Source organism: Centroberyx gerrardi, chromosome 22, assembly GCF_048128805.1.
Source record: "Centroberyx gerrardi isolate f3 chromosome 22, fCenGer3.hap1.cur.20231027, whole genome shotgun sequence".
NCBI lineage: Eukaryota > Metazoa > Chordata > Actinopteri > Beryciformes > Berycidae > Centroberyx > Centroberyx gerrardi.
In genome coordinates this window covers 17,234,128-17,261,716 of record NC_136018.1, presented here as the reverse complement: position 1 = coordinate 17,261,716, position 27,589 = coordinate 17,234,128, and the positions used below count along the sequence as shown (strand labels likewise).

General features: G+C 45.4%; 1 protein-coding gene across 1 annotated transcript in view; it reads left to right on the top strand.

Moving 5' to 3' along the window:
- Positions 1 to 27,589, top strand: part of svila (supervillin a) — a 48,468-nt gene that overhangs the window by 8,968 nt on the left and 11,911 nt on the right. The window contains exons 8-25 of the mRNA XM_071896956.2: positions 1,352 to 1,435; positions 2,351 to 3,274; positions 3,836 to 3,985; positions 4,748 to 4,782; positions 7,045 to 7,109; positions 7,875 to 8,011; positions 8,553 to 8,648; positions 9,254 to 9,572; positions 11,081 to 11,627; positions 13,306 to 13,489; positions 16,264 to 16,396; positions 18,568 to 18,621; positions 20,893 to 21,058; positions 21,998 to 22,081; positions 23,013 to 23,099; positions 23,533 to 23,710; positions 23,796 to 23,968; positions 26,629 to 26,784. Coding sequence (XP_071753057.2) covers positions 1,352 to 1,435; positions 2,351 to 3,274; positions 3,836 to 3,985; positions 4,748 to 4,782; positions 7,045 to 7,109; positions 7,875 to 8,011; positions 8,553 to 8,648; positions 9,254 to 9,572; positions 11,081 to 11,627; positions 13,306 to 13,489; positions 16,264 to 16,396; positions 18,568 to 18,621; positions 20,893 to 21,058; positions 21,998 to 22,081; positions 23,013 to 23,099; positions 23,533 to 23,710; positions 23,796 to 23,968; positions 26,629 to 26,784 — 3,572 coding nt within the window. The remainder of the gene's footprint in view (positions 1 to 1,351; positions 1,436 to 2,350; positions 3,275 to 3,835; positions 3,986 to 4,747; positions 4,783 to 7,044; positions 7,110 to 7,874; positions 8,012 to 8,552; positions 8,649 to 9,253; positions 9,573 to 11,080; positions 11,628 to 13,305; positions 13,490 to 16,263; positions 16,397 to 18,567; positions 18,622 to 20,892; positions 21,059 to 21,997; positions 22,082 to 23,012; positions 23,100 to 23,532; positions 23,711 to 23,795; positions 23,969 to 26,628; positions 26,785 to 27,589) is intronic.

Genomic DNA, 27,589 nt, shown 5'->3' with positions numbered 1-27,589 from the left:
TACCAGGCCGTCATTCTCTATCTGTCTCTGTTTCTGTCTGTATCTCCCCCTCTCTCTCTTCCTCCGTCCCCCCTCTCTCGGGTTTCAAAACTTGGCCGGTGTGTGTGTGTGTGTTTGTGGCGGGGGGGCGGGTGTTGTGTTACAGGGCGGCTCAGTGTGACTCCACGGTCAGAACCGTGACCCACAGCTGGGCCTGATCAAGACCGGCGAGGCCCGAGGGGAAAGACTTACACAGAGTTACAGAGACCTTCCCCTTTACCCTCTGTTTGTCTTTCCAGGGTATCCGCATGTCCTTAAAAAGTCTGGGAAGAAGACTTAAACTAAATTAGCTAAAATCTAAGGCTTTATAAAGTATTAAAATGTTATTAACAGCTGCTAATTGAGCTAGGTTTGACACCATAAATGTAAATGAGTAAATGTTTAAAAAATCTACATTACATACGACATGCACTGCAAAATGATTGGGGAAAGGTAAACTAGACAGACAGCAGTAAATGGGCTGTTCTCCTTTAACAATTAATTTCCTGTTTTTCTTATACAGCCTGTTTAGTCTCAGAAATTTCATTAGATGTTCAATCGGAAATATGCTGGTTTTGTTTCTGTTTTGGTTTTTAAATTGCTCTTAAATTCAATTCCAGGCAGCCTTAAAAAGGTTTTAAAAAGTCTTATATTTGGCATTCTCTCTCTCTCTCTCTCTTTGCATCATGAGTTCCCTTTGTGTATTTCTGAGTGGGGCGTGTTCCCTGTTTAGCTCGGGCCTGCGCTAAATGAAATGGCTCCGGCTATTTGTCTTTATTCAACATCAGAGGGCCAGCATGACTCACCTGCCTGTTGGCTCTGGTGGAGGGAGATGGCATTTCCTCTGAATATCTGCTCCAGTAGATAAGGCCTTAGTTACAGTCAGGACTGACTTCAGTGAAGCTTTTCTCTGGACTCACTGATGCATAGTTGACTTTTAGTGTTTCATCAGTTGTACACATTTGTCTATACACCAGTATGTAGCCATGTGCGTTCTGATATAACATAGGGGTCATTGCATTTTATAGCCATTGCAGTTCATTTCAACAAACGTTACAAGGGAGGTCCATTGTTCATATTTTATGGCGCATGACGCTTCTCCCAATACCAGAATAACAATAAAACGGCTCCCCGGGGAGTTGAACATGCATTCGAAGTAGGATCCGGCTCCTCGCCAAGCCCATTCTCACTCTGGTCAAGCTCGATGTGAAGTCAATGGTGTGTGCTTGTCTGCGTGTGTGCTCCAAGAAGACGAGTGAGCATTGAGTCTAGACTATTGCCCACCCACCCGCTCTCTCACATGCTGTCTCCCACCGGGCTTTCATTGGTGCAGTGCGGGGGCGAAACAGAGCAGCGATTGGTTCCTCCAGACCGATGCTGAGGGCGACACCCACTCCCTTATCAACTGGCCATCGAGGTACACCCAGGCTGGGGTGGTTGTGTCTGACCCCCCCTAATCACCCGCCATCCTCCCATTCATCTGGACTACCCATAACTCATCGACCCTTATCAGCAGTGCTTCTTAAACTATGGGGCAGGACCCAAAATGGTTCCCTAGAAGACAACCAGTACTAGCATCTTTTAATGATCTCTCGTTGTAGGGCGAAACATTTACTCAGTTTGGGTCCAAAGCTGATTAAAAAAGTTTAAGAACCCCTGCTTTTGAGTATTGAGTCACCTGACATCACCTCATCATCATCAGTCATCATAAGCCCCAGTTCCCTTGGGTGCGCACCATAACATCATGTGTCATGGACATGTTGCTGTGTTCAGTTTAATCCCCACGTGGAAACGAATGTTTGAGGAACTATATAGAAAAAATGCATCAGACAAAAGCAACGCAGGATAAGATAGATGGCAGTGATGTCGCAGTATAGTTTCGTTTCCCAGAGTAACTCTGGTTTTATATCGATGACTATGGATTTAGTGTGCTTTGCTTACAGTAAGCACCTTTTTGTATCCCTTTCTCTTTTGTTCTCTCTCACACTCTCTCTGTCCTTCTCTATTTCTTTCTCTGTCACTCTCTCTGCTAACGTAGCAAGAAGAAGATGAGGTAGATGCTATATTAAACAAAGGAAAAAATCCCTTTCTGTCTTCATGCTGACAAGCCTTCATACAAAAAATCATGTAGATTAGAGCAGGAATTGAGTGCAGTGCTTTGTCGGCTCCTTTTTTTTAACCAAGGCGCTGATAATCTTCCTTTTGATTATGTACAGATAAAGAGATGTGCATATTGAGTGGCAGCAGCTTTTTACAGTTGTAAATGATGCGAGGGTGTGTGTGTGTGTGCGCTTGTGCTACAAATGTTAACCGGCCCTCTCTTTCCCTGAAGAATCAGAGTTAGGGAGAGGCTTGCCAGGGAGGAGGGCCACCAGAGGAGCCCAGAGCTGGGAAATGTAACAGAAGTTCCGGTGTACCGCAGACACCTCCAACCCCAGTCCCAGACTTCTACGCGCTACCACACAGACGCTCAGCTAGCCTACTCCCACCCCCAGCCCCAGCTCACCCGATCTGGGCCACCTGAAAGCCAGGAAGGCGGCGGTTACCCCAGTTATCTGTCCATGGCCTCTGGGCCCACTTCCAGGGCCCTGCAGCAGCAACAGCCCCAGGAGGAAGAGGAGGAAGAGGCCCAGGACGTGAAGACGGAGGGCCTTCTGAAGAGCAGGAAAGCGGTGCTGCCTTCAGAGATCCGCCGCAGGGAGAGGAGCACCGAGGACCCGCGGAGGGGCAGGGGGGAAGAGGAGCAGGGGGCACCCAGGGCTCAAAGCCTCGGCCAGGCCAGAGAGGTGGAGGCAGACGACCCCACGAGAGGAGGCCATGGAGGCAGAGGCAGGCACAGGTGGGAAGATGCAGCAGAAGCACCCAGACACGCAGAGCACATCTCCCGCCTGCAGGCAGCCGAGAGCAGAGCCAGGGAGCGGGAGAACGCCATCTACATCCACAGAGGCCCGGCCGCCACCCACATTCAGCCCAAAGCGCCGGTGCCACATACAGCGATGCCGGAAAGTTCCAGCTCCAGCGCAGCCTTGAGTCGCTCCATGTCAGAGAGCGGGGCTCCGCGAGGGCCCAGTCAAAGGCACCCGCACCACCAGACCCAGGACCCCCGAGAGGTCCGGGAGGGTGACGGTGTCCAGATGTGCAAACAGGAGTTCAGTAACGGAGAGAGTCAGCAGGACCCCCGGATCTCCGTGGCCCAGCTCAGACATTCCTACCTGGAGAGCACCACCACCCCCCCGACCGGCCGCAGGCCTGAGCTGTAGGTGGTACAGTAAAACGCTGCACTGGTGCTGCCCGCTGGCTGGCTGCTCTGGAGCTCGCACTGATGCTTGTTACCTAACATCGCCTGGCTAATGAATGACTAACAAACAACTAAGTCTAGGGTGATAATAACCTCAGCCTACAATGATGCTATTGCACTATTTCTAATCTGTAGAAATGGTACTCATGCATTAATCGCATAACAGTAAGCTTCCTATGATTCCTTGTAGCTTATTGGCACTGTGTCTTGTTTGGTCCACATCTGGGGCCAGTCAAACTGTTTGTGCGTGCCCAATCTACCAGAATAATCTGTGCTCTAACCACTAATAAATTAGCATGACATAGCCTTGCTCACATACTCGATTTAAAAACCAGGGGTGTGGTTGCTGTACAGAACGTTCAAAATCTAACCCACGCCTCTGTTTTTAAACAATTCCATTTTTGCTACTCCCTTTCTATCTCTCCCTTACCACACTGTATTTTCTCTTTCCTTTGGGTATCTGTCTGCCCACCTTGGTCCCTCTGCTGGGTGGCCCTCCAGCGAGGTTGAGGTGGACAGGGTGCCCGTGGGCTACGAGGCCCCTTGGAGAGGGGAGAGGGACAGGGGGCGCAGGCCCAGGCAGTATATCTGTCCCGGGGAGAGTAGAAAGACCTCAGAGAGGTTTAGGACGCAGCCCATCACCTCTGCTGAGCGCCAGGAGACTGATAGGTACTGCACTGGACTCAAGTATGCATGGCTGTGTTTGCATAGAGAGCGAAGAAGGCCGGGAAAATGTCCATATGATCATGCACGTAAAAGAAAATCATTACATAATGTTTGCTCTGTGTCATATTGTTTTATAAAGGGGAAAAATGTTAAATTCTGATCCGGTTTTGCTGAACTAAGCCGATCAATAATCAGTAACCTAATCAACTATTAACCTAGTGTACTGTAAATAATTCTGTAGTATGTGGTAAATCCATAATCTGATGAATGCCATAAGAGGGAACACACACACACACACATACACATACATGCAAACGCGCACTCTCACTCACTTTCCCCTAGACTTCCACCTTGATTTTGTCCCTCAGTCAGTCTAACAGGGCAGCTTAAAGGCCAAAGGTCCCGCTGATTGGGCCTTGGCAGCGGCCATCACATGTGACCGTACCAGGGAAGCATGAATCGGCCTTTGTTGGTGTTCACTCTCTGAGACCATGGAACCGCACAGACTTCTGTAATGCCGTCTAATTCTCCAGCTTAGTCCGCTCTGCCAGACTCGGTTTCCCCTTAATTTCTTCCCCTAACGCACGCCGTCACATTAGCAACATACCTCTGCTCTGCTCCTTTTCACTCAGTCTCCTCACCGGCTCTGTGCGTAGTCCTCTCTCTCCTTTCCCACTGATCACCTGAACCACCGATCACCTTTTGGTTGTTGCATGGATATCAGTAACTTATGCTGATTGTCTCTTTCTTTCTCTGCCTCTGAAGGTCCTGTGTGAGTTCAGAGTTTGCCAGCACTGAAGGTAAGTAGTGCTTTGAACATGTCTTGACAAAGATTTGTGTGTTTTAGACCTGAGGGTAGAATTTGGTTCTCACAGCTATCTGTAACACTGTTCGGAACATTAATGATTTAATGTATTCTCATAAATGGGTGGAATGCAGTCATACTTGTTTATGAACACCGTTAAAAACATCCGTGAGGTATTGCACTCATAAAATATTATAAATAATTGCGCTACCAGGCAAAATGAGAGCTTATATAATAAACAAGAAGAGCACTTAACAGTAACCAAGAGGGCATTCTTTACTGTTACGATGGCCAGGAACTGTAATGTGGCCAGGTATGAGGCAGAGCAGAGTTACCAACATGTGTGCTGACTAGAAGGTTTTCTACAAACACGTGTGCATACATCAAGAGAAATTAAAGACCAATAACTAGCTCCCTTCTTGTCGCAAGAGTTGGCATAGCAACCAGTAAAGCTTTATGGGAACTATGAGCACAGTTGGGACACGCCTTTGACCAGTCAGATTGCTTGGCTGAGACTAACCAGTTGCATAATGTATGATGGCACATTTGCAGCACTGTGAATATTTCTGTCACATGGGGACTATGTTTTTAGCTTCAGCTTTCAATACATATGGTACATTTTAAATCTTACTAGATTGACTTGCTATCAAAAGCAAACATTTACAGTGTATGTCGGTGCTCTAAAGGGTGAGATTGTTGCCCAAACAGACTGGACACACAGTGCAGATAATGTGCATATCACTGCAGTGATCTAAGCAAATTGAATTTCATCAGTCCTTTAGTTTGGGATGGGCAGCGTTAATGATGCTGATGTAAGCATCCAATTCAGTATTTGCATCAGCTGAATTGCTTTACATTTGAACTAAACTTAATCTTTGCAGTGTTTCAGTGTAGGAGGGCTGGTATTATCATTCAGCAGCCAAATACTGTTACTTAACCAAACAATGCTGTTACCACACCCAGTCTGTGAATATGGCCAATATACTCAAGTACAAGAATTCCTTTTTAATTTATTTATCTGCCAATGAAAACAACATGAAGGACGTGGTTATCTAGGGTTTAAAAATTGCCGTGAGGCTGAACGCAAATAAATAAAATGCGACTTTCCAGTGGGTTTATATGAAAGCCCCAAGAATAGACAAGAGGGTGGAGGCAACGCGACTCAAACCTCTTTGTGCAAGGTCTTATTTTTTAATAGGAAAGCACAACATTTTGAAGTGGGGTTTATAGAGTCATTACTGGTGCTCACAGTAGCATAACAGCACAGCAGCTCCAGCGAGGGCAGAACCAGCTCATCTGCTTCTTATAAGCAGACGTTCACCCGGGACGCTTTTTATTCTGACTACAGTGAGAGGGAGGAGAGCTCAGCACAGCGGCGTCAGTCAAAGGGAATAGTTGTTTGGTGATGTCATGTCATGTGTCTTGCAGAGCGTGTGTGTGTGTGTGTAGCCATGCCTCTCACACCTGTCTAGCTCTGCACAGTCTTCCCAATGACGCCAGTCAAGTGTTGAGACGCGGTTTATCTTTGCTCCCAGGTATAAAGCCAGATGGTAATGACGAACGTAAACAAAAACATTTAAGTACATTACACCATTGCACTGTTGTTTAGAGAAGAAAAACACTTATTGTATTCCAATTGATAGTCCATAACGTGCGATATCTCGGGACACTACAGGTCCAATTTTGATGAAACTTGGAGGAATGATGCATCTCACCACTGCCTTTCTGCATTTGTAAAATTATAGTGGTTGGCCCAAGGGGGGTGCTACAATTACAGGTCAAAAAAACTATTTTAACAAACCATATCTCCACACTGTAAATGTGATCGCCATGAAATTTGGTGCAAATATCTAGCTGACCTTGCTCTAGGACTATTATTGCACACCATATTGGATTTTCTACCTTTTGAATTTCTTGAAAAACAGCTTTTCCCCTAAGGCTTTTTCATTTTTTAGACATCAACACTAAACTGAAAAGACTGAGATACACCTAATACAAAGTTTTCTGTTTTCTATACTATATGCATACACATACATATTGCTCCTTAATTGTAAACAAGTAATATTGGCCTTATTTGTGATGGACAGATCATTCAGTAAGCTTTTCCTCAACTCCAAACTTACATTCTAAGACAGAGTATGTTATTCCGTTTTTTTCTAGATTATTTTGCGCTTCTTGGTTTTAGTCGTGTGCTTTGGAGAGGAAATCATCCAGTGTTTCCAACGTCTTTGTGCCCTCTCTGTCTCTCCCTCTGTAGCCGATGAAGAGAAGCTGGATGATCGGGCCAAGCTGAGTGTAGCAGCCAAACGCTCTCTCTTCAGGGTAAAGTTCAACGCCTGCCTGTTTGTCCTGCCATTTTCTTTTGACCTTTTATACACACAGTGAGCGAACATTCCTCCTCTTTGACTCTGCACATATGTCTGCGGATTACATGCTGGTATTGAACAGCGAGCACGGAGAAATGTGCTTCCAATCAGGGACACAGACATTGACACCGTGTCTAATTTTCCATTTGGATGCCTCTGTCTGTCCTCTCCTCACGATGAGGCTTTCGAAGCCGGACTCTTGGAAATACTCTTGACTCGGTTTCATCACAGACATGAATCAGACGAGACAGATAATTCCACTGGAACAAGCGTTTTAATGCAGCACATTTCAATCCACATCTGTGGAATTCACCCCAAACATGCACTGTAGTCTCAGTTGCTTGTGCTTAAGGCGCTGAATACTGCAGTTACTATACTTTAATTGCACATTGTCATACAGAGATTATCTTAACCCACTCAATCATCATCTGTCTTTGGTCAGTCAGTGTTATGCAAATTTGTTTAGCCATATATTACCTTAATCTACTCTGGTAGCCCTATTCAGTCATCAATCCACTCTTGCTTTCAATGCAAATAATCCTTTGTTGAAGTCTATTAAAGCCCTGTGTTTTAACTGTGTGTCACTTCTGCTCCAACTCCACAACACTTGAGTAAACTCCACTCTGGGATATCCCACCTGGCTTGCAGTGAGGAGAAATATAAAAAAGTTAGACTTTTATCCATAATGATTTTCCTTATCTGCCCCGCCATTCCCACCCAGGAGTTGGAGAAGAGCATCGATGGCGGAGCCCCTAAACCGCGGTCGAGGAACGCAGCGGTGGAGAGGCGGCTGAGACGCACCCAGGACCGATCCAGAACCCAGCCAGTCACCACCGAGGAGGTGGTCATCGCCGCCACGTAAGTCTCTACTCCAAACCCTCAAACCTTAGCAAAATACTGCACATTTTAAGATCTTGATTTATCTTATCTGACACATTCTTTTCAAGTAACTCCATTTGAAGCTTGTAAAGTTAAATCCAGCACACCTCAAGTTCTTCAGAAACATAAAACTTAAAGCTGTAAGCTCCAGCAACATTTTCTCAGCCTGAAACCTAATCCATCACCTTTTCCGTTCTGGAAGTGAACTGAAATTTCATTTCTGTGCAAAATTCTCCATGAAATTAAATTTTGGATTGATCCTCCATCCTCCCTCCTTGATGCTTTTAAACATTGGTATAGCCTGGAGTATTAGGCATTCAGATGTTCCAAGGCCCTCAGTGATTGCATTGATACACCCACTGTCTATCCCTCAACATACTAGATATTCCCCTCCTATAGTTTGAATAACCCCTTTTTTATCACCTGGGAGTGATCTGGTTCTTTCCTTCTCTGTCACCTGTGTGTTTCCTCTGTCACCCATGTGTGTGACTGTGTCCCTGTCCTTGACTACACTCTGTAGTGTCCCCACTCCCGTGCCACAAGCAGTGACTGTTCACACTGCTGTAGCACGCGTGCCTAGCCCTACCCTAGTCTGCAGCACTCTGCCGCCATACAGGTACACGGCACACGCGTGTGCATGGGTATGAAGGCTCACGCCGGCCCCAAGTGACTAACACGATGGCATGAACACCGTACACCGTTGTCATCTCAGAGTGGCAACTGAAGCAACTTTAAAATAGTCTGTGTGTTTGATGGTGTTAGTGGGTTTTACCCTGGAGGATATAATGGATGTAAGTCCTTGGTGGATTTGCACGTAGTGACGCTTAATGTTTTTTGACGTTTTGGTGCCCTCCTGTGTGATTGGAGGAAACTACATGATTTGTACATCTATATGAGGTTTTATTGAATGGCTCAGAAGGCTATAGGGATTTACTTTATCAACCCCTTTTGTTTGTAGTGGGCATGGCTCACACTGCATGTCTAACAACCATTTTAACTTTTCTTTTTATTTGATACCATAATGATCACATTGTTCAGCCTGCATTTTGTATCTTTTTGATTTCAGATGCACACAGCTCCACATTGCTGTCTGCCTGTAGCATGCCACTTGCTAGCTTGCATGTGCTGCTTCCATGTTTACCAGAAGTCTCCTCTCCCTCTCTTTTCCTCCTCCTCTGTCTCTGGGTGTCATCCACCCCCCCACCCCCCCTCCCTTCTCAGCCTGCAGGCGTCGTCGCAACAGAGCGCCGCGGCCCGGGAGCAGGCGCGGGAGGCCCGGCAGATCCAGGACGCCCAGGAGGCCCAGCGCGCCAAGCAGGTCTCCCCAACGGAGGTGAAGGGCCAGAGCCAGAGCCAGGGTCAGGGTCAGGGTCAGGAGGAGCCTGACCTCTGCACCCTCAGCCTGGCGGAGAAGATGGCGCTGTTCAACCGGCTGGCCCAGCCTCCCAGCAGGGTGACCCGCACCAGAGGGGACACACGGCAGCGCAGGTCCAACGCCCGCTACCAGACCCAGCCCATCACACTGGGTGATATGGAGCAGGTGGGGGAGGAGCTAGATGATGTGCAATAGAAAAACAGACTTTCTCTTCCTACTCAAGTTTACTGGAAGTCTTGTAAACTTAGTCTTTCTAACTCTCACAGCAGTGCTACCATATCCCTTTTCTTTTGTTTGAAGTCTTAGAACTGATAGGTTTCCTTTCAATTCATCTCCTTATCATGTAGATCATCAACTGTTTCAGGGTGTGTGTTAACATGTCTGATCTTTTTATGCTGAAGACGCACTGCAAAAATATTGTTTTAAGGACAGACTTGTAAAACCATGCTGTAATGTACAGTATAGATTCCATTCCAGCTTCCCCCAGAGGGAACTACATGAACGGTGCGTTGTAGCATGTGTGTGTTTCCGCTCCAGGAGCCCTCAGACATAGAGCTCAGTGATGAACAGGAGCTGTGCGACAGCCCGGTAGAGCACCTACAAGTAAGGTTCCTCCATGTCGGGCCGTTGTGGCACCATGCACTTGCCTGAGACAATGGAGGCTGATGCAACTGCGGCGACACACTTGGCTATTCTCAGAAATGGCCACATGCCTTATGACGCGTTGTGCGGCAAAAACATCTAAGTTTTGGTCCATGTTGTGTGATTTCATGGTGTATGTATGTACGCCGTATTCAGCGCATGGCCCAGCTTGTAAGTAAGTGTGACTCAGTGCTGCTGTGGCTTACTGTACTGAGCGTCAGCCCTTCATCAGCCTGCTGTGTCAGCGAGGAGGCTGTGATGATGCTGCTGCTGGCCATATTTCAGCAAGGCATGGGCATGAAAGAAGCCTCTGTGGCGGAGGAGAGGAGAACAAAGGGAGTTCGACCCTTGCTCACCGCCAAATGGACTGAAAGCAGCTATTTGTCATCAGCTCACTGCAACTGTTTCAGGGAGGCGGGGAGGCGGGGAGGCGGGGAGGCGGGGAGAGAAAACGGAAGCAAACATAGTAGGAATTAATGGAACTTATTAACATAAAAGACTGTAGTTTGCCGATCTGAAATATGTCTTTATGAGGCTGGTTAAGTTCTCAACAGTTGTGCACTTGGATATTTACTTGCTTCCCGTTATTCTTTACTCAACAGAAATCTCAGTCTGTATCATTATGTGCGATCAAATTGATTTGGTGTTCAGTAATGGTTATGAACTGAATCTTTTGGCTACAGCTGGATGCATTGTGCCCAGGGTTTATATGTAGTCGCCTATGGGTGTTAAGGGGAGTGCTGGCATGGCTTTGTGACGTGGGCTGCGACTGACCGGGTAGACAGGCTGCCCTTTGATGCTCAGGAAGTGCAGTGAGTCAGGCAGTGATTAGTCAGCGTGATTCTCTACCATTGTGCGAGTGTGTGTGTGTGTGTGTGTGTGTGTGCCTTGCCTGGCCTGTCTCTCAGTTAGACGGGAAGCCTCAGTGCTACGGCTGCTTCCCCTGCACCGAGCTGACCCACTTCTTTCTTTCTGTCTCCCTCTGCCTCTCTCCCTCTCTCTCTCTCTGTTTCTGCCTCTTTGCTACACAGCTTCAGAACGGAGCAGGCTCCAGGTTCGGCCACCTCCCTTCTTCATCCTCCTCCTCTTCTGCTCTGAGACCAGGAGGCACAGTCTCCACCGACCACGCCGGAGACATCCACCTAACCCAGGTCGCAGCCCAGGTCGCAGCCCAGGCCGCCCCCGCCCCTGCCTACTACGACAGGTCCCACCCCAGCCCCCCAGCTAGGCCCACAGAGGGCCCCGGCTGGAGGTCCCTTGGCTCCGCGGACCGCCAGAGCCAGCCCCGAGCCGGCCGAGCCGTACCCCAGGGAGAGGAGGCCGATCTGGGAGGAGGGGGGAAGAGGAAGCTGCCCTCTCCCGAGGCAGCAGCCAGGCAGGCCGCCCTGCCCCAGCCCCGCGCTGGAAGAGAGAGAGTGGGGGAGGAGGAGGAGGAGCAGCGGCTGGCCAGGGGGAGGGGAGACGGAGCGGTGCAGAGCGCAGAGAGCCTCGCGCTGCAGGAGAGGCAGGAGCAGAGGGGCTCTCTGAGGGAGGAACTACATTACCCAGACAGCCACAGGAGCAGGGCCACCAGTGCAGGTAAGAACAGACAGGGAGTTTGAGGGGTTTAATTAAGTTTTGTACCTTCTGCTTTCTTTTTATTATAAAATGATGTCTTTGTTGCTATTGCAGAGGTCACGCCTTAATGTGTCATCCTCTCTCTTTCTTGCTTTCCCTCTTTAATTCACTTTTTCTGTACAGTATGTGTATTCTGAATTTCTCTTTGGACATTTGACAAATTACATTAGCTGAATCTCATGTCCTGTCTTTCCAAATTTACCCAGTTAGCGCAATATCATGCTCCCTGTGCCAAGAACTTTAAACCATATTCATAGTTACAACATCATGCATTGAGACTAGGGAAAACAAGACTGTAGCCTATTGTGGTTTTTCTGGTGTACAGATTTAGTCACTGTCAAAGTCACACTTTTATTGAATGCTTCTTGATCTAATGCTGCATTTTTGCTCCATCTGTAAGAAGAATTGTTTGGAAAAATCAAGTTTTGCTTGTCTTTTATCCACAACAAAATACGAGGAATTGTCTGGTAATGAGATGGTTGAGGTTGAGTTACTTTGATTTTACAGTATACTTATTTGATTCTACTCTAAAACATTCATGAAACAATTGTGACGTAGGATAAGTGAATGAAATGGCACTCGTACTTCTGTAAGTATTTATAGAGCAAACTGTAAGACTAAAGCAAACGCCGCTGTTAACTGAGGAGACAGACGACAGCTACCTTTCATTAAACCACATTTCCTGTGTCGTCTGCGAAAATGTTGTTACATGCAGGCTGTGGTTTCCAGGCTTTCCTTCATTTGACTGAGCAGAAGTGACTCTCAGCCCGTCACTTGGTTTGTCGGTGTGTATCGTGTGTTCGGCTTGTCCTTTAAGCGCAGAATCAGTCAGATGAAACATGTCACAAGCTTGACAGAGAGGAGTAGTAGGGATGCAGAGACAAAGAGCAGGCGGCAGCGCCTCGGAGACAGAGCCACAGAGAGAGCGACAGTGTTTCTACAAAGCAACGCGAGTTATTTGATTACTGTTGGTTACACAACACGGAGAAGTGAGGCAGGGAGGTTTGGTGCTGTGAAAAGTGTCTGTGCGGCTTCTCACCAGCGGATGAGAGCTTCTAGGTAAGTGTGAAGGGTATTTTCTCCCACGCTGCTTTGTGAGCTTTGCTGCTGAGTTTGCATTTGGTGTGTGTGTGTGTGTGTGTGTGTGTGTGTGTGAGCGAATTGGTGTGAGATGGTGGAATTTTGAGAGGTGTATTCCAGACAAGGAAAGTCAAGGAATTTGATGAATTCTCTGGGATAGTCGTTGGATATCAGGGATTTTTACACATGGGTCACTTGAATATAGCAGAATGTATACAACTTGTTTCACACATTGATTACATTAGATGGTGGATTTTAGTTGTTTTCTCCACGCCAGGTCCAACTGTAGTGGAAATCAGACTACTTGCCCCTTAAAAAATGTTCTGAGCTGAAAAACAACATTAACAAAATCTTTAGGTCATGGATAGTTATGGAAAGTCAATGGGAACCCTGTTTAGAGTTGTACAGCTGCTGCTCCAACCTGCTGCCTTGTAAGTGGTTATTGATTGCACTCTCTCATCCCCTTCCTGTGTTTGTGTGTGTGTGTGTGTGTGTGTGTGTGTGTGTGTGTGTGTGTGTTTGTGTGTTTGTGTGTTTGTGTGTGCGCACGTACTCGCAGAGCTGCCGGAGTTCAGCGTGGTAACATCCAGAGCAGCGTCTTGTTCTCCCAGGAGTGTGTGCCAGCCTCCGGCGGTGGACACACACGCAGACGGCAGCGGACACACACCCAGCCTGGTCCAGCCTGAGCAAGGAGACGAGCTGACCGAAGCGATGATGGCCAGACAGATGTCCATCAAAGAGAGGTGAGCCGCAGCACAGACCACTGGAGCTTGTTAGTTTATAATGACTTTGTTGACGTCTGGTTTTTGGCTGTGTGTGTGGCAGAGAGAAAATCTTATCACCTGTTTTCCCATTATGCTGATAAGTAATAATATTGTGTGCAAAGGGTAAAGTTGCATTTTTCACATTTTGTGAATCCGAACTATGATGTGTGCAATTACTATTACATCTCTCATTAACAGATATTAAAGCCTTTTTGGTCAACTTGGCATGCAATACATTTGTTCTGCATCAGTTGGTAGTAAATGAAGCCAAGAAAGCTAAGGTTGAGGGATGAGAGAGACTCACTTTGACTCTCCTTATGAAATGTAGGTTAGAGGGAGAAAGAAAAATGAGATCATGAGGACGAGAGGGAGAGAGAAAGCTTGTGGGTTATTAGAGTTTGTTATTTCGAGCTGCTGCTGCTGCTGCTGGGCTCCCCAGGAAGAAGACGGACAGTAATATCAACAGCAGCAGCAGGTTGGAGCACTTTAATCGCAGAGCTGGAAGGGATAGAATGGGCATTCCCATTTGTGTCAGCTGATGACTTGCCATGGCAGAGATGAAATTTCACTAAACATCCTGCTGGCAGTCCAGTCATTTCAGCTTTCTAAGTGTCATGCATTGCCCACACATGCTGCTCATTTCATGACTGATGTGGCATTATCAAACATCACATGTCAGGTATGTTAGGTGTACTGAAGGAGATTACTGTGATACACCAGTGATTGTCCATTCTGTGTATTCTCATTCTGTGTTTCTAACCTTGTTCCTTTGCCCAAGAGGGAGCAGGAAATCTGGGTTAGGCTGTTGCTCAGCCTGGTTCTATTAACTGTCGCTGCTCTTCCTATGTACGATCATACATTCTTTCATGTTGTGCATCATTTATGTGATCTACAAATCAATAAGTCCTTTAAGTTAGCATTTAATATTTAGTTAGAGTTTATTTCAAGTACATTTTAACTTTATGATTGAAGCCCTGTATTGGATTCCCCATCTAATGAAATGATTATATAAGTCCAGTTATGCCAGCTCACTGTGTTAACATGCACAGCTTGCTGGTTTGACTGGTAAACACGGCAGGCTGTAATCAGGCTATAAATTGATTGATGACATAATGGAATTACATGGGCTTCTACACACTGGTGAGAATGACTGTGTGTGTGTGTGTTGCCTCTGTCAGTGTCTGCGTGTATGCAGCCATAGCTCTATGTGTGTACTCAACATACTTGTGTCACATCTCGCACATTCTTTCATCATGCCCGCATGTCTCTGAGCCTCTCCCTTTTTAAAAGGATTTCACTGTACGTCGGAGCGAGGCCTCCTCTTTCAGCTGTATCCCCGATCCAGCTGCCGATGTCCATTCAGTGTTACTTTTATCCTGTTTTTTTGCCGTTGTTGTGAAGCCCCAGGCCAGAACAGGACGTCCCCTCACTGGGTCACAGAGGGTTGGTTGTAAGAGGGGAAGAGGGCACTGCCAACGCCCCGACCCCCTCCCCTTATGGGTCTCTGTCAAAGCCCATCCGCTCCCCACTGAAACATAAGAGCTCAATAACTGGACCTCTGTTCTTTAGACAATATGCTTCAGTATGTTTTTGTAATCCTCCTTGTGCATATGTAATCCTATAATACATTTTAGAAGTATACCATACAAATATCACAACTATCTCTATAGGAATATAATATGATTTAAAGAAATACTATAACAATACCATATGATAAGGTAAATATATAAACTCACTACTGAGTATATAGCACAGACACACAAACTGCATACTTGGTACTGTAGATACAGTATGTCTACTGGTAGCCAATGTGACTAACTTTGTTAAAGCCCACTTGTTTCACCATTTCTACTAAATTTCCTTCAGTAGCTAAAATGAAATCTCAGCACTTCTTCTAGTGTTTTAACTCCCCTTTTGGAAACAACCCCTACCTAAAAGACAGTAGAAGCTAAAGAGCTAACACGCTTAGCGCGCTCCCAGCTCCAGTTACAGTGACTGACATCTCTAAGTAATGTTTATCTCTTAAGTGTACTCTAGCTGTCACCGGGATGTTTATCCATGTTCCAGAGATGTTCAGTATTTCTAACTGTTGCTGCTAAATGACATGCTGCTAGCTCTGTTTAGTGTCTGCTAGCTTCTGGCGGGGGAAGCATATTCGACCCAAACTTGGATAAGACTACAAGGCGTGTAGGGCCATCTCTGTTTTTTGTTCACCTCAGTGTTGTGACAGGGCCAGGTGGAAGCTAATGGGAAGCAAGTTTCAAGTTAGCTAGCAAGCGCTAGCTTAGTTGGCTGGAGAAATACCTTTAGATAACCTGCCTGGCTGTCTGTTCTTTTGATGCACTGTTATTGGCTCATCACATTAGTGTCTGCACTTTCAGTTAGCGCATTAATATTTGAATTAACTGTTACACAGTCACTTTTGTGCTTCAAAAGTGACTCAGCCAGTCAGAAGTGATGACTGGAACTATTTGCTAAGCAAAAAATGCCACTTGCACCACTAATAGAACTATATTTCTTGGTGGAAGAGGAACATTTGTTTAGTATTATTTAATTATTAATTTAAAATGAATAAATTTTTGGATTTTTATAAGCCATGAAAGGCCATGGGTTTGAGTCATGTTGAACAATGCCTCTGTAAAGCACGACCTCTCAAGGCTTATTGCTTTAGCAGACTGTACGTATGAACTGTATTTTCATCTTTTAATAAGAAACTGAAGTTGCTTTCCACGATCTCTCCCTCCCCTCCTCAGACTGGCGTTGCTGAAGAAGAGCGGCGAGGAGGACTGGAGGAACCGGATCAATAAGAAGCAGGATGTGGTGAAGGCGGCGGTGGGCGAGCGCCACGCTCAGCTCTGGGAGGCGGAGCAGAGCTTCAAGAAGAAGGTAACCACCTGATCTACACACTCACTGCTGACTGAGCACCCATCGGCAGACAAGCCCAGCCGCGTCCAACAGGCGTCTTATGTTTATGAAGCAGTTATGATCGTATGCTGCATTCACGTCATATGGGAAAGACGATAGATAGGAGCTTCCTACTTGAAAATACCATTAATTTCAGCTTCAAGGTGGTGAATACTGCTTGGGAACTTGGGGTTTGGCGATGCACCCCAATTTCCCCAACAAGGAACTACCTGTAGGGGATGGTATAAACAAAATGGACGATTTTCATCACATAAGTCATTTTGTGATCACAACTCTTAAACTTGCCTCGGCAGGAAAACTACTAAATGAACGGCTAATCAGAAGCAACCAAATTCTACAGAAAACCGCCAATCATGGCAGTTTCAAATGCATGAACACTTCCCAGGCATTGTTTTGAACTGTCAAGTCATCCAACGTTTTTTCCCATGTGACTTAAATGCAGCCCTGATACAGTGGTACCAACATGCCACTGAGGATTTGATTTGATCCGCTGTGTACGGTAGTTACATTATCATGACAATTTACCTTGAGCTCTTCTATTTTCTGTGTCTGCCTTTGAAGTCAGGCTCTTAATCTTTTTTTTTTTTTGCTGCCACGAAACACTGGAGTCAAAGGGGCATAAGATCATCCATTTAATAATCTGTTTTACAGTAGATAGATGCAAACGCACATGGTAGTAATTTTGGATATTTCTAACAGAGAGGTTGTGTATTGTCTTTGTGTGTCTGTGTCTTTTCTCTTTGTCGTTTCCTCTCTTCTGTCATATGAACAGCTTTTGCATGTTTTTGTGCTTGGATTGTATCAGGAATTACTTTCATATATTCCAATGTCACTTATGGTAGTTTAGGTATATGTTGTTTATTTATTACCGTGGTTTTGATTAGTTTTAGTGAAAGATACATTATTATCAAGAATTACCTTAAGCCTAATTTGCCTAAATTATTCAAGTTCTACTGTGATTGACAGGACTGCAGTCATCAGTATACAATCTGTTGCCTCATCCTGAACTGTAAATCACTTATTTAGACTAAAAGTATATTTTTATCGTAGAAAAAGGAACATACTGGATTTGCACTTTTGACATAACTGTATAATGACTGTCCTTTCCAACTTAACCTCTGTATTTTCTGTCAGACTCGTCTTTAACCTTTCTTTTCATTGGACTGCATGTTTCATGTAACCTCTCATTCTTCTGTTTGCCTTTGTCTCTGTTTGCATGTCCTTTTCCTATCAAAATAAACCTCATTTCATCCTCTGCATGGTGAGTGTGGTTCTGTGTTGACATCCACGGTGTGTTTTTGAAGGGAGGGTTGGGGCGGGACCATACGCATACCTCTCTGTTTAGAAGTATTCACAACGGCTATCATTCCGTAAAGCGGGACTATTTTGTTTTCAGCTGCTTATCTGGGTTTGTTCAGCTTTGCTGGGCGGCTATGCTTTTAGGTTTTCCAATTAATTCAAGGTCAGGAAGAGGTTTGGCTTTTTTTGTTCTTACGCCTTTGTGAAAGATCAGACACACTGGGGTTTGGATCGCCTTTTCCTGGCCTTTCCCACAATGATTGAGAAAGCAGAAGAAAGGCATGATGCTTTAATCAAAACATGAAAAAAACAACTCCTTAATCAAGTTCAAGGGCTGGCTTAGGGTTCTAGCTGAGGTCAGGGGGAAGGACAGTTGTTGTTGTTCATCATGTTTTCATCCTCCCATTCATCAGAGCCAGTGGGCCCAATTCAGTCAATTTCCTGTTTTAGATCAAAGAAGAGGGACACTGAAGATTAGGCAAATACAAAACTGAGCAGAGTGGAGCAAATGCCAACAATCAGGCGTATAAAGGCTCCCATTGTTCAACCCAAGGATGCCAGTTTTTGATGGAATGCCAAACCTTCAGCTTGTTACACCACACATACTGTAGACTTCATATCAACCCAAAAAAATAAGTACTGTACTGTTCTACTTAAGGGGCCTAAAAATGAAATGTCCATATGGTGCATAGTGTTCATGGTAAGATGTTAGTTAATGTTGAGGATTTCTAGGGAGTTGGTTGTGTGATTTGGGCTATCCATGGTACAGTTTGTTGGGACAGCTGAGTCTTCAGAAAACGTGTCCCTTTTCTCCTCCGGCTGCTTGTCTGTAGGACGACGAAGCACCGATGATGATCGATGAGTACGCTGTGTCCGATCAGCTATGGGTAAGGCCAGTGTGCGAGGCCAGAATCACACAAACACACACACACTGAGGTGGTATTTATCAAATCTATCTAAATTGGGTTAGTGATCTAAATTTAACACAGATTTCCTGGACACTAACGCACACTCTTGATAAATACAACTCCCAGTGTAACACACACAGACAGTTGTTTGTGTGTGCATAGATGTGGTGGTACTAGTGGTGATACTGTGTGTGTGTGTGTGTGTGTGTGTGTGTGTGTGTGTGTGTCCCTTACATTCATGGTGACGGTGTTGCACTGACGCTGGTGTGTGTGTGACCTCAAAGCCACTCTAATTCATCCTACTGCTGCTCATTGGGTTTCATAATCATGGGTGCTTCAGGGTTTTCTCATCACTACAGTGTCTCTCTCGCGCTTCCCTTGGTATCAATTGAATCTAAACGGCACGACTTTGATAGATGTTTAATGGTAATGTGAGGGATGTATGGGAGTTGGAAACTGGATACACACCTCCTTCCAAACACTCAAGAAGTGAGCCATTCCTTTGCCAGAATTGTGGATCCATGCAATTGAATCCCAACAGTTTGGCACACTTTCCTATTTTCTTTCCTATTTCCTACTTCCTTTCCATTCCGGCTGCTTCTTCTCTTGATCATGTTCTCACTCTGTGTGTCTCTGTGTGTATTCCCACTTTCCATGGCCATACGTCCATAGGAGCCAGTCTTTGCCTCTACTTTCTCCCCTCCTCCTGAGCCCCCTCTCCATACCTCTCCCCCCGATGAGCCAGACAACCAGGTAGGAAGTCGCATCAGGTCTTGCTGCCCGCTTAGCCTGCCTGCTCGCCTCCCCGCCTGCCTAGCAAGGCTCTGAAATCACAAATCCCTTTTTTAACAAATGAAACAATTGGTCAGTAGTTGCAAATGGAGAATGTGCATTAACAAGCATCTCTGAAACACTCAGTATAGAGAGTGGGATTTTCCTGGTTGCTGTATAAGCATACCTGCATTGTTAATTGGCACACTTGCACATTAGAGACCCCTTCTCCCAAAATGCTGGGCTGTCTAATGCAAGCCTTTCTGCTGCCTCAGCTGCAACCGTGCTGGGGCAAAAGCATCCTGGCAAGAGCACACTGTGGTCTGCAGCGCTCACTGATCCTCCACAACCCCCCCAGCTCCTGTGGTATGCCGCTGAATATTTGTCAAACACAAGCTTTCATCGCTCTTCCAAAGCTCTGTTTACATGCCTGTGAAAACAGCATGGCAGCCCCTGCAGCTTCTGACGCTCGTGGCGAGTTTATGGGTTTTCTATAGGCAGCTGCTCTCTCATCTTTTCATCCTCATCTCTCCATCCTCATCCCTCTCTCCTCCATTCCTTATCCCATCCCTTCCTCTGGTTGTGAAGGACACCAGACCTCCCAGACCACAGCAGGTGGATGAGAGACACCCCTGGAGACGGAAGGTGACCCACCCAGCCCCGTCACTTTCACTTCAATGGGCCCATATATCCCCTTCCTATTGCAGCCATGCACACATGTTCAATAGTCGAAGCAGCACATTGCGTTGCAGTTCACCAGTTATTACTAAATGAGTTGTGGTATACTCTGTTACTAAGATGTTGTTCTCTTCCTTGTCTTGCCTGTTACTGACAACAAAACAACTTCTAAATCTGTGTGAGTTGTTCAGTGTAATCCATGTCACATGCTTTGCCTCAGTGGTGTGAATTACATAATCGTCTACCAGCAGAGAATACAAATCAGTCATATGCTTCGGATGTTGGTAAGGGGTTATTTCACATGTAAGGCGAGGACTGATGTGCTCCATGTGTATTTGTTGGCATCCATTGGTGTCCTTGTTGTGCTTGGCAACTTTGTTGTCCAATGAATGTGGCCCACTGTTAAAGGAAACATCCACCCTACAACACTTTAACACTGTTTAAAAAAACAGCTATAGGTGATGTACCTTGCATTTCTGTCCCCATGTTTTTTTGTTTGGAGATGTATTTTTCTTATTCCCATGGATAAGTGGCTAAATATTTCCAGCGTGGCTACAATGGAGTTTGATAGCTGAAAAAATACAGCAATCTAAAACATCAACAGTAAACATCAGGTTTTGGTGTCAGTCCTTCAGAATCAAAGAGCGAGGACTTCTGCTAGACTCAACATACATCACAGATTGATGATGTCTAACAGTGGAAGAACATCCGAGGGGGGATTTTTCCTTTAAGTTTCAACAGTTGGTTAGGATTCAGAGTAGCTGACAGTAACTTCTCTGTCCTCCCCTCTCTCTCTTCCAGAGAATTGCAGAGGGCGAGATGGAGAGCGAGTGCATCGAGGCTCACATGTCCATCCAGGAGAGGAAGCAGCTGATAGTGGCCAGAGAGGAGGCCTGGAAGACCAAGGGCAAGGGAGCTGCCAACGACTCCACCCAGTTCACTGTGGCCGCACGCATGGTGAAGAAAGGTATCTACCATCCATCCCTTTCTCCCTTTCTCTCCTCAAATGAAATCCTCAAGGCACTCCATCAGCAGCGGTACAGTAGGGAGAGTTTGGTCCACTCAATCACAGTGCTTGTTTCCCCAAATCCCCCTGCTCATTTAGCTACCAGAAGGACAATAACTCTCCCGTTCCCCCGATCAGCCGCTACACCAGACACACCAGGCCAGTTTAGCCGCTGGGAGGCCTCCGCTCAGGCAGAAAACGATTTAATGGTTGGCCTGTTATCCTATTAGCGCTGGGCCAGGCCAGAGGGGGCGGCTGGCGGTGGGTTTCATTTGTGTTTAGGGGAGTGTTTGTTCGGTGGGTTTAGCCAGATTACGGCTGATGGAGGGTGGCGCAGGAAGGATTAGCATCAGGACTAATGGCAGAGAAGTGAGGCAGTGAAGCGGCCTCAGGCGCGTCCTAGATAGTGTTACTTTATCTGCCTTGAAGCTACTGCTGACAGCACTAGTTCCAGTGTTTGTTTACTACTGCTTGGCTACAAAATTGCTACACAAAGAAACCTTGACAACTGCTACATACCCGTCCGTCATTTGGTGTGGTGCTGAAACATTTAGCATCCCAATGCTCCTGAATTCTTAATAATCTAGAGGTTCCTCCCACTTAATTTTTAAATCTGTTTACGCCACTATATTCTGCTCTTGGTAGTGGCTAGCAGAGTGTAAGTGTCTTTGAGTTGACCTAATTATGGGTACAGACCTGCTCTGTCGTGTAAGTCATGACCTACATTCTAGCACAATCAACAATGTTCTCCTGTGCCATAATCCGTGAAATTAAATTCAGGGGAATATTGACCTTTTTAGGTATTCCATCATTTTTTAATGTAGTGGATATACAGCAGAGTAACCATGTCACGCTTATTGAATCATCCGTTGTTTGTGCCCGTCTGTTTTGGTGCATCAGGGTTGGCGTCCCCCGCTGCCCTCCAGTCTCCAGTGCCATCCAAACCCAAGAACAGCACCCCCGCCATCTCCAAACCACATGAAGGTCAGTTGTGTCCCGCTATATTTCCCCCTTTCTGTCTCTCACACATAACACCCATTTCACTTTTTATATTCCCTTTTTGCCTCTCACTACACTCTCGTACCCTCTGCTTTCTTTCCTACTGTCATGCGGAGCCATTCAGCTCATGCAGCAGCGATAATGAACACTGGATGGCTCCAATCTGATTTACACTTAATGACATGACTTTGTTATGTGCTCAACTGTCACCGGACACGCATTTGCCCAAACGAATTGTACGCACAAAGCTAGATTCCTGATCTAATTTCCGATTGTCATTGTCAATACATTGAGCTCACAGTTTTCCCTTTGGTACAGAATTTACTGTGGTTTTGACTTTATTGTGGTTCATATAAATGTCATTTGGACACTATGTAATTCATTGTTTTTGCTTTTCTTTTAAAAGACATGGAGGAGATGTCTGATATCGAAGGTGTATTCCCGTTTCTTTTGGTGTTGCACTGTATGCAATGTACATCATCATCATCAATGCCATGAATATCATCAACACTAATGTGGCTGATGTTGCAGTGATGCTTCTATCTGGCTACCAATGCCTGATAGAATTTAAGCTGTGGGATAGTGTTTAGTCAGTCTTGGACGAAAATGCACGAGTCTGTGAGGAAACGTCATATTTACAACAATTATGCAACACTATTCCATTGAATGGCTGTTAACTATGCTTGTGACTGACAGTTGTGGCCATGAATAGATGTGTTCAGATTAACTTGAATGCGATTGTATGCATCTACCCATCCTCAATAGTTGTTCAAGTCACCCAAAGTCATCAGTGGTGTCAAATGTGACTTTCTGAACAACAGAATCTCAGATTGCCTGCCTGTTCAGAGATGTGATCTGTGCAAAAATCAAACACACTGAAACTGTATGGGTCTAACTGCTGCGTGTGGCTGTGCAGAGATCAAGGCCGTACCAGATCTGAACCTGGAGACGGACAGGAAGCTGGATAAACTGGAGTCTTTCCTGGGCAAGCTCAACAGTAAAGGTCAGTCTTGTTTTGCACTCTGTAAGCTTATCATGCCTCAGCTTGGCACCATACATCATACTAATCATACTCTTCATAATTGATATGAAGTATGACCCCTCTAAAGCTGGGACCATACTTCATGCGTTGAATGTGCTACTCTCCAGTACAAGTTCATTCATTTCAAGTGAGAGAATCTGTTATTGTTGCATCATTCCACTGCAGATGCATTACATTAGGATGCAGATGTTGCATGCGTTCAATATTTTCTACTTATACTGATTGATAATGCATACATAAAATAAGACGAAGACAAAGGTTGTTTTTCATAATTTTTATGTTTTCATGATGAAAATGTTTTGTCAGTGAATCAAAGTTGCAACACAAATTGATATTGTACTGATATTGATTATATTTATATTGATATTCCACTGCCCGTCTTGTCCCTCCCCAGTGTGTGGACTACCAGAGGCTACCATCACAGTGACAGAGAAGAAGGTTAAGGAAGTGATGACCCTCGAAGACGAGACCTTCTCCAAGTTCTACCGCCATGTGGAGGACCTCCCCGCCGTCTCCAGCAAGGTGGAGATAGACGACGACTTCGATGCCATCTTCGGCCCCCAGATCCCAAAGTAAGTCATCACAAGACCCTCAGTAATTCCCTCTGTGAACCACGGCCCTCTGACCCCTGACCTTTGACCTCTGACCCCTTCCCAGGCTGACCTCGGAGATGGTGCAGCACAAGCGAGCGGTGCGCCCGTCGCGCAACGTCCAGTCGTCCAGGAACCCGCTGAGGATGCTGGCCGCCAGGGAGGACATCAGACACGAATACACTGAGCAGAGGCTCAACGTCGGCCTGCTGGAGAGCAAGAGGATGAAGGCCGAGAAGAGTGAGTGAGGATAGATGAATGGATGAGGAGCTGGAGAATGATTGAGACCAAACACTCAGGGATGTGACATGTGACCGGCTCTTTCAATGGGAGAGCTGTTTGGCCACCAGTTGCTCAGTTTATTTTGCATCATGAATATTTTACATTCCAAATTTGCATAATAAAAGGCTGCCTCAACTGAATATAATTTTTGATGTCACCAAGTTCAATTCTCGAATGTTTACAAATGAAATCTCTGTTATCAATCTGTTGAATTTGGCCAATTTGTGTAAGATATCTAATTGTTTTCAATCAGCCTCCACTCATGGCCAGTCACATGGGAACAGAATTTGCACATTTTCAATAAACTGCAGTATTTGTTTTGCCACTGAGCTTTTATTCATCTACTGTCAGCTTCTCACTTTACTTCTGTTTGTGCTGTGAAAAGTTGCTGAGCATGTGGGACAGCGGTTTGTGATATTGTCCATCAGGGGCGGGTCTAGGGGGTGGAGGGGGCCACCCCTGAAATCTGATTGGCCACCCCAGGTGCCACCCCAAAATCCTGAGTTATGATTGCCTGATGGCCATGTTAGAGGTGGGACCATCAAGTCAGTGCATTTTTTTTTCCAAAACTGCGCACCTGTGTTCCAAGAAACACGCCAAGGGGAGCAAAGAGAAGACCAAATTAGGGATCTTTTAATGTGAAAAAAAACAAAACTGTCTGACCAAACTGAAAGATAAATGCAGCACGCACCTGAAGATAAAAACCATGAGGTAATGCTAGTAGCCTACATTTTTTATATGCATATACAGTAGACAGTGATGCCTGATAATTCTGGTTGTTTTCAACCTGGGCCTTGTACGGAAGAGGATTAGGGCCACGTGAAAAATTTGAGCTCTGAGTTTATATTCAGAATTCTGAGAGTAAAGTCAGAATTCTGAGTTTAAAGTAAGTCGGAATTCTGAGATTAAAGTCAGACTTCTGAGAAAAAATTCTGAGATTAATCTCAGAACTCAAATTTTTCACGTGGCCCTAATCCTCTTCCGTAGTCTTGTGTTCAAAATTTCATCACTTCACTGTAGAGCTTTCATACCTCCAGATAGCCAGGAGCGCTGCTGTCCAATAGGTCGGCTATAAACACACACAGGGCAAACACAATCTCCAACAGTTGAATCCAAAAAGTGATTAAAACACGTCCTTTCAACACAACAACACCCACACAGAAATGGGACCTGCCTACATCCTTCCTAAATGCCACGCTCAGTGTCACCCTTGCCTGAGTCTGTGCCCCACCTCGGCCACCCCGGACAAAATGGCCTGGACACGCCACTGTTGTCCATTCGCTTTTACACATGTGACACTTTCAAAGGGAGAGTGCAAGACATTCAGTGGACAATAAACTACACATATCACTCATAGACATTCAACATTCACTGATATACACAATCTATAAATCGGCTGTCCGTGCTATGAATTAATCCACACACGCCACTTGGGACATCACATACAAACGCTGATAAACTGACCTACATTTGGGACTTTACATTTGGTTTCCTGTCATTGTGCGGAGCAATCCTCAACAGCTCAGGATTGTTTTTGTACCATTGTCAGCTGCACGTGGTCCGCAGCTTGCTTAAGAGTGATGTCACTAAACCCACAGAGTTAAAGCCGCGTTACACTCGGCTTCCTCCTTCATCTCCTTTGACAGCAATAAAAACATGTGAAATGTCTCTAGAGTGTTCTATATCTGTTGCTCTAGTACAGCGACCTTGAATGTCAGGCCTGAGAGATCATTGCACTCAGTGGGAGCTCCTGTGTGTGTGTGTGTCTGGCTTTTGTCTCATTCTAAATCTGTGTACAGGGATAAAATGTAATGGTTTCAGGCCGTAGCGCTGCTCAGTGTTTTGGGTGCCGTTTGCCGCAACCCCATTCAGATTCTGGCTGGTGACAATAACTTTATTTTACTTGCCAGGATCTACTGAGCTACTAAAATGTCTTTGTTTGTACACTCTTTCTCTCTCTCTGTCTGTGTATGTGTGTTTTTATGTCCCTCCGCCATGGTACTTTGTATGTGGGACAATATGTTGTTACACTTGTGAACATAACTCATGAGCAACACGTGATAGAAACGTCATACTTACACCACAGGTTCCCCATATAGAGTAGATGATCTGATTCAATTTTGGAGCACCTTGCTGCTAAATCCGCATATTAATGAGGAAAAACAGATTTTCTTCAAACTACTATAAGTGCTTATAATATTCTTTAAGATACAGAGTTAATATAATATATATTAATACTGCCCATGTATTATGTTGACAGAAATATTTGCTGATTAATGCATTCATTTGCTTAATTAATGCTGTCATTAGCATAACTGGTTCTGTTTGGTTCAGTTCAGTTCTTATTATGGGCAATTTGGTTTGCATTTCATAAAAAATGACAACACATAAAAACACAGTACAAGCACATAATAATCATGAAAAATAAAAAAAATACATTACTCAAACACTACAGCAGTCAAAAGTTCAATATCAGCCATTAAGTAGTTTGATAGCACTGGGGATGAAAGAGTGTTTGTTAATATATCATGGTGATTATGGCGGGACATTAGACAGCTGAAGCGCCTCTTGTTTGGTCTCATCCCCCCTCTCTGTCCTCTCTGTCCCGTCCACTGCAGTGAATAAGAACTCTGGTTTCTCTGAGGTGGCTCTGGCCGGTCTGGCCAGCAAGGAGAACTTCAGCAACGTCAACCTGCGCAGCGTCAACATCTCCGAGCAGATGTCCAACAACAGCGCCGTGCCCTACAAGAAACTCATGCTGTTGCAGGTCAAAGGTCAGTTCAGTGGGCCGACCCCCCTGACAAACAGCCGCACCTGCTCTCACACCACTGTTATTGTAGTTTGGGATTTTTTTTTTTTCACAAAGTTTCATTTTTTAATTTATGTTTCACTTTACAACATTGTTTTTTAACACCTAGTTTTTGTCCTAGTTTTAGTTTACGATAATAACCTTGAATCACACACTGAAACCCATTTTGGGGATAGTCCAGACTAGATAAAGCCCAGTGAAAGATGTGTGGCTGAAATGTGCACTGATTAATAAATAATGGCAACCACGATCCCCTTAATCTTACCTTCTATGGCCGTAATACCAACCATTGTCTTCTCGCCCATCTTTCCACTGGACTGTCTTATTAGAGATATATAATCAACAGAGCTCAGCAATACAGTTTAAAGAAGAGCTGGTGCACCAGTCAGATTTGCAGCAGACATCTTAAAGATCTTGCTACTCCAGCAAACACTCTGGGGAGCAAGGTGCTATCTGCTGGGACACCGATAATGGTTTGTCCTCAGAAGGCACGTTCCTCGGCTGTCACGCTGCACCGAGAAATATCTCTTGCAGTCCCGTGTGAAGGCACTGGCCTAGAAAAGTGAAATTGAGGCCAGTCCCCTCGAAGAAACAGGCCAGGAGAAGCAGCTTGTTTACTGGACAGACGTAGACATTTGCCATCAGCCCTGTTGAGGCCAGCCAATGGGAACGGTGAACAAAATGTCCGTCGACTTTATGCTAATCTTTTAAATTGGCTTGTTTGTCCTGCAGAGACTTATCTTCCTTTTGTCTGGCGAAATATAAGAGTA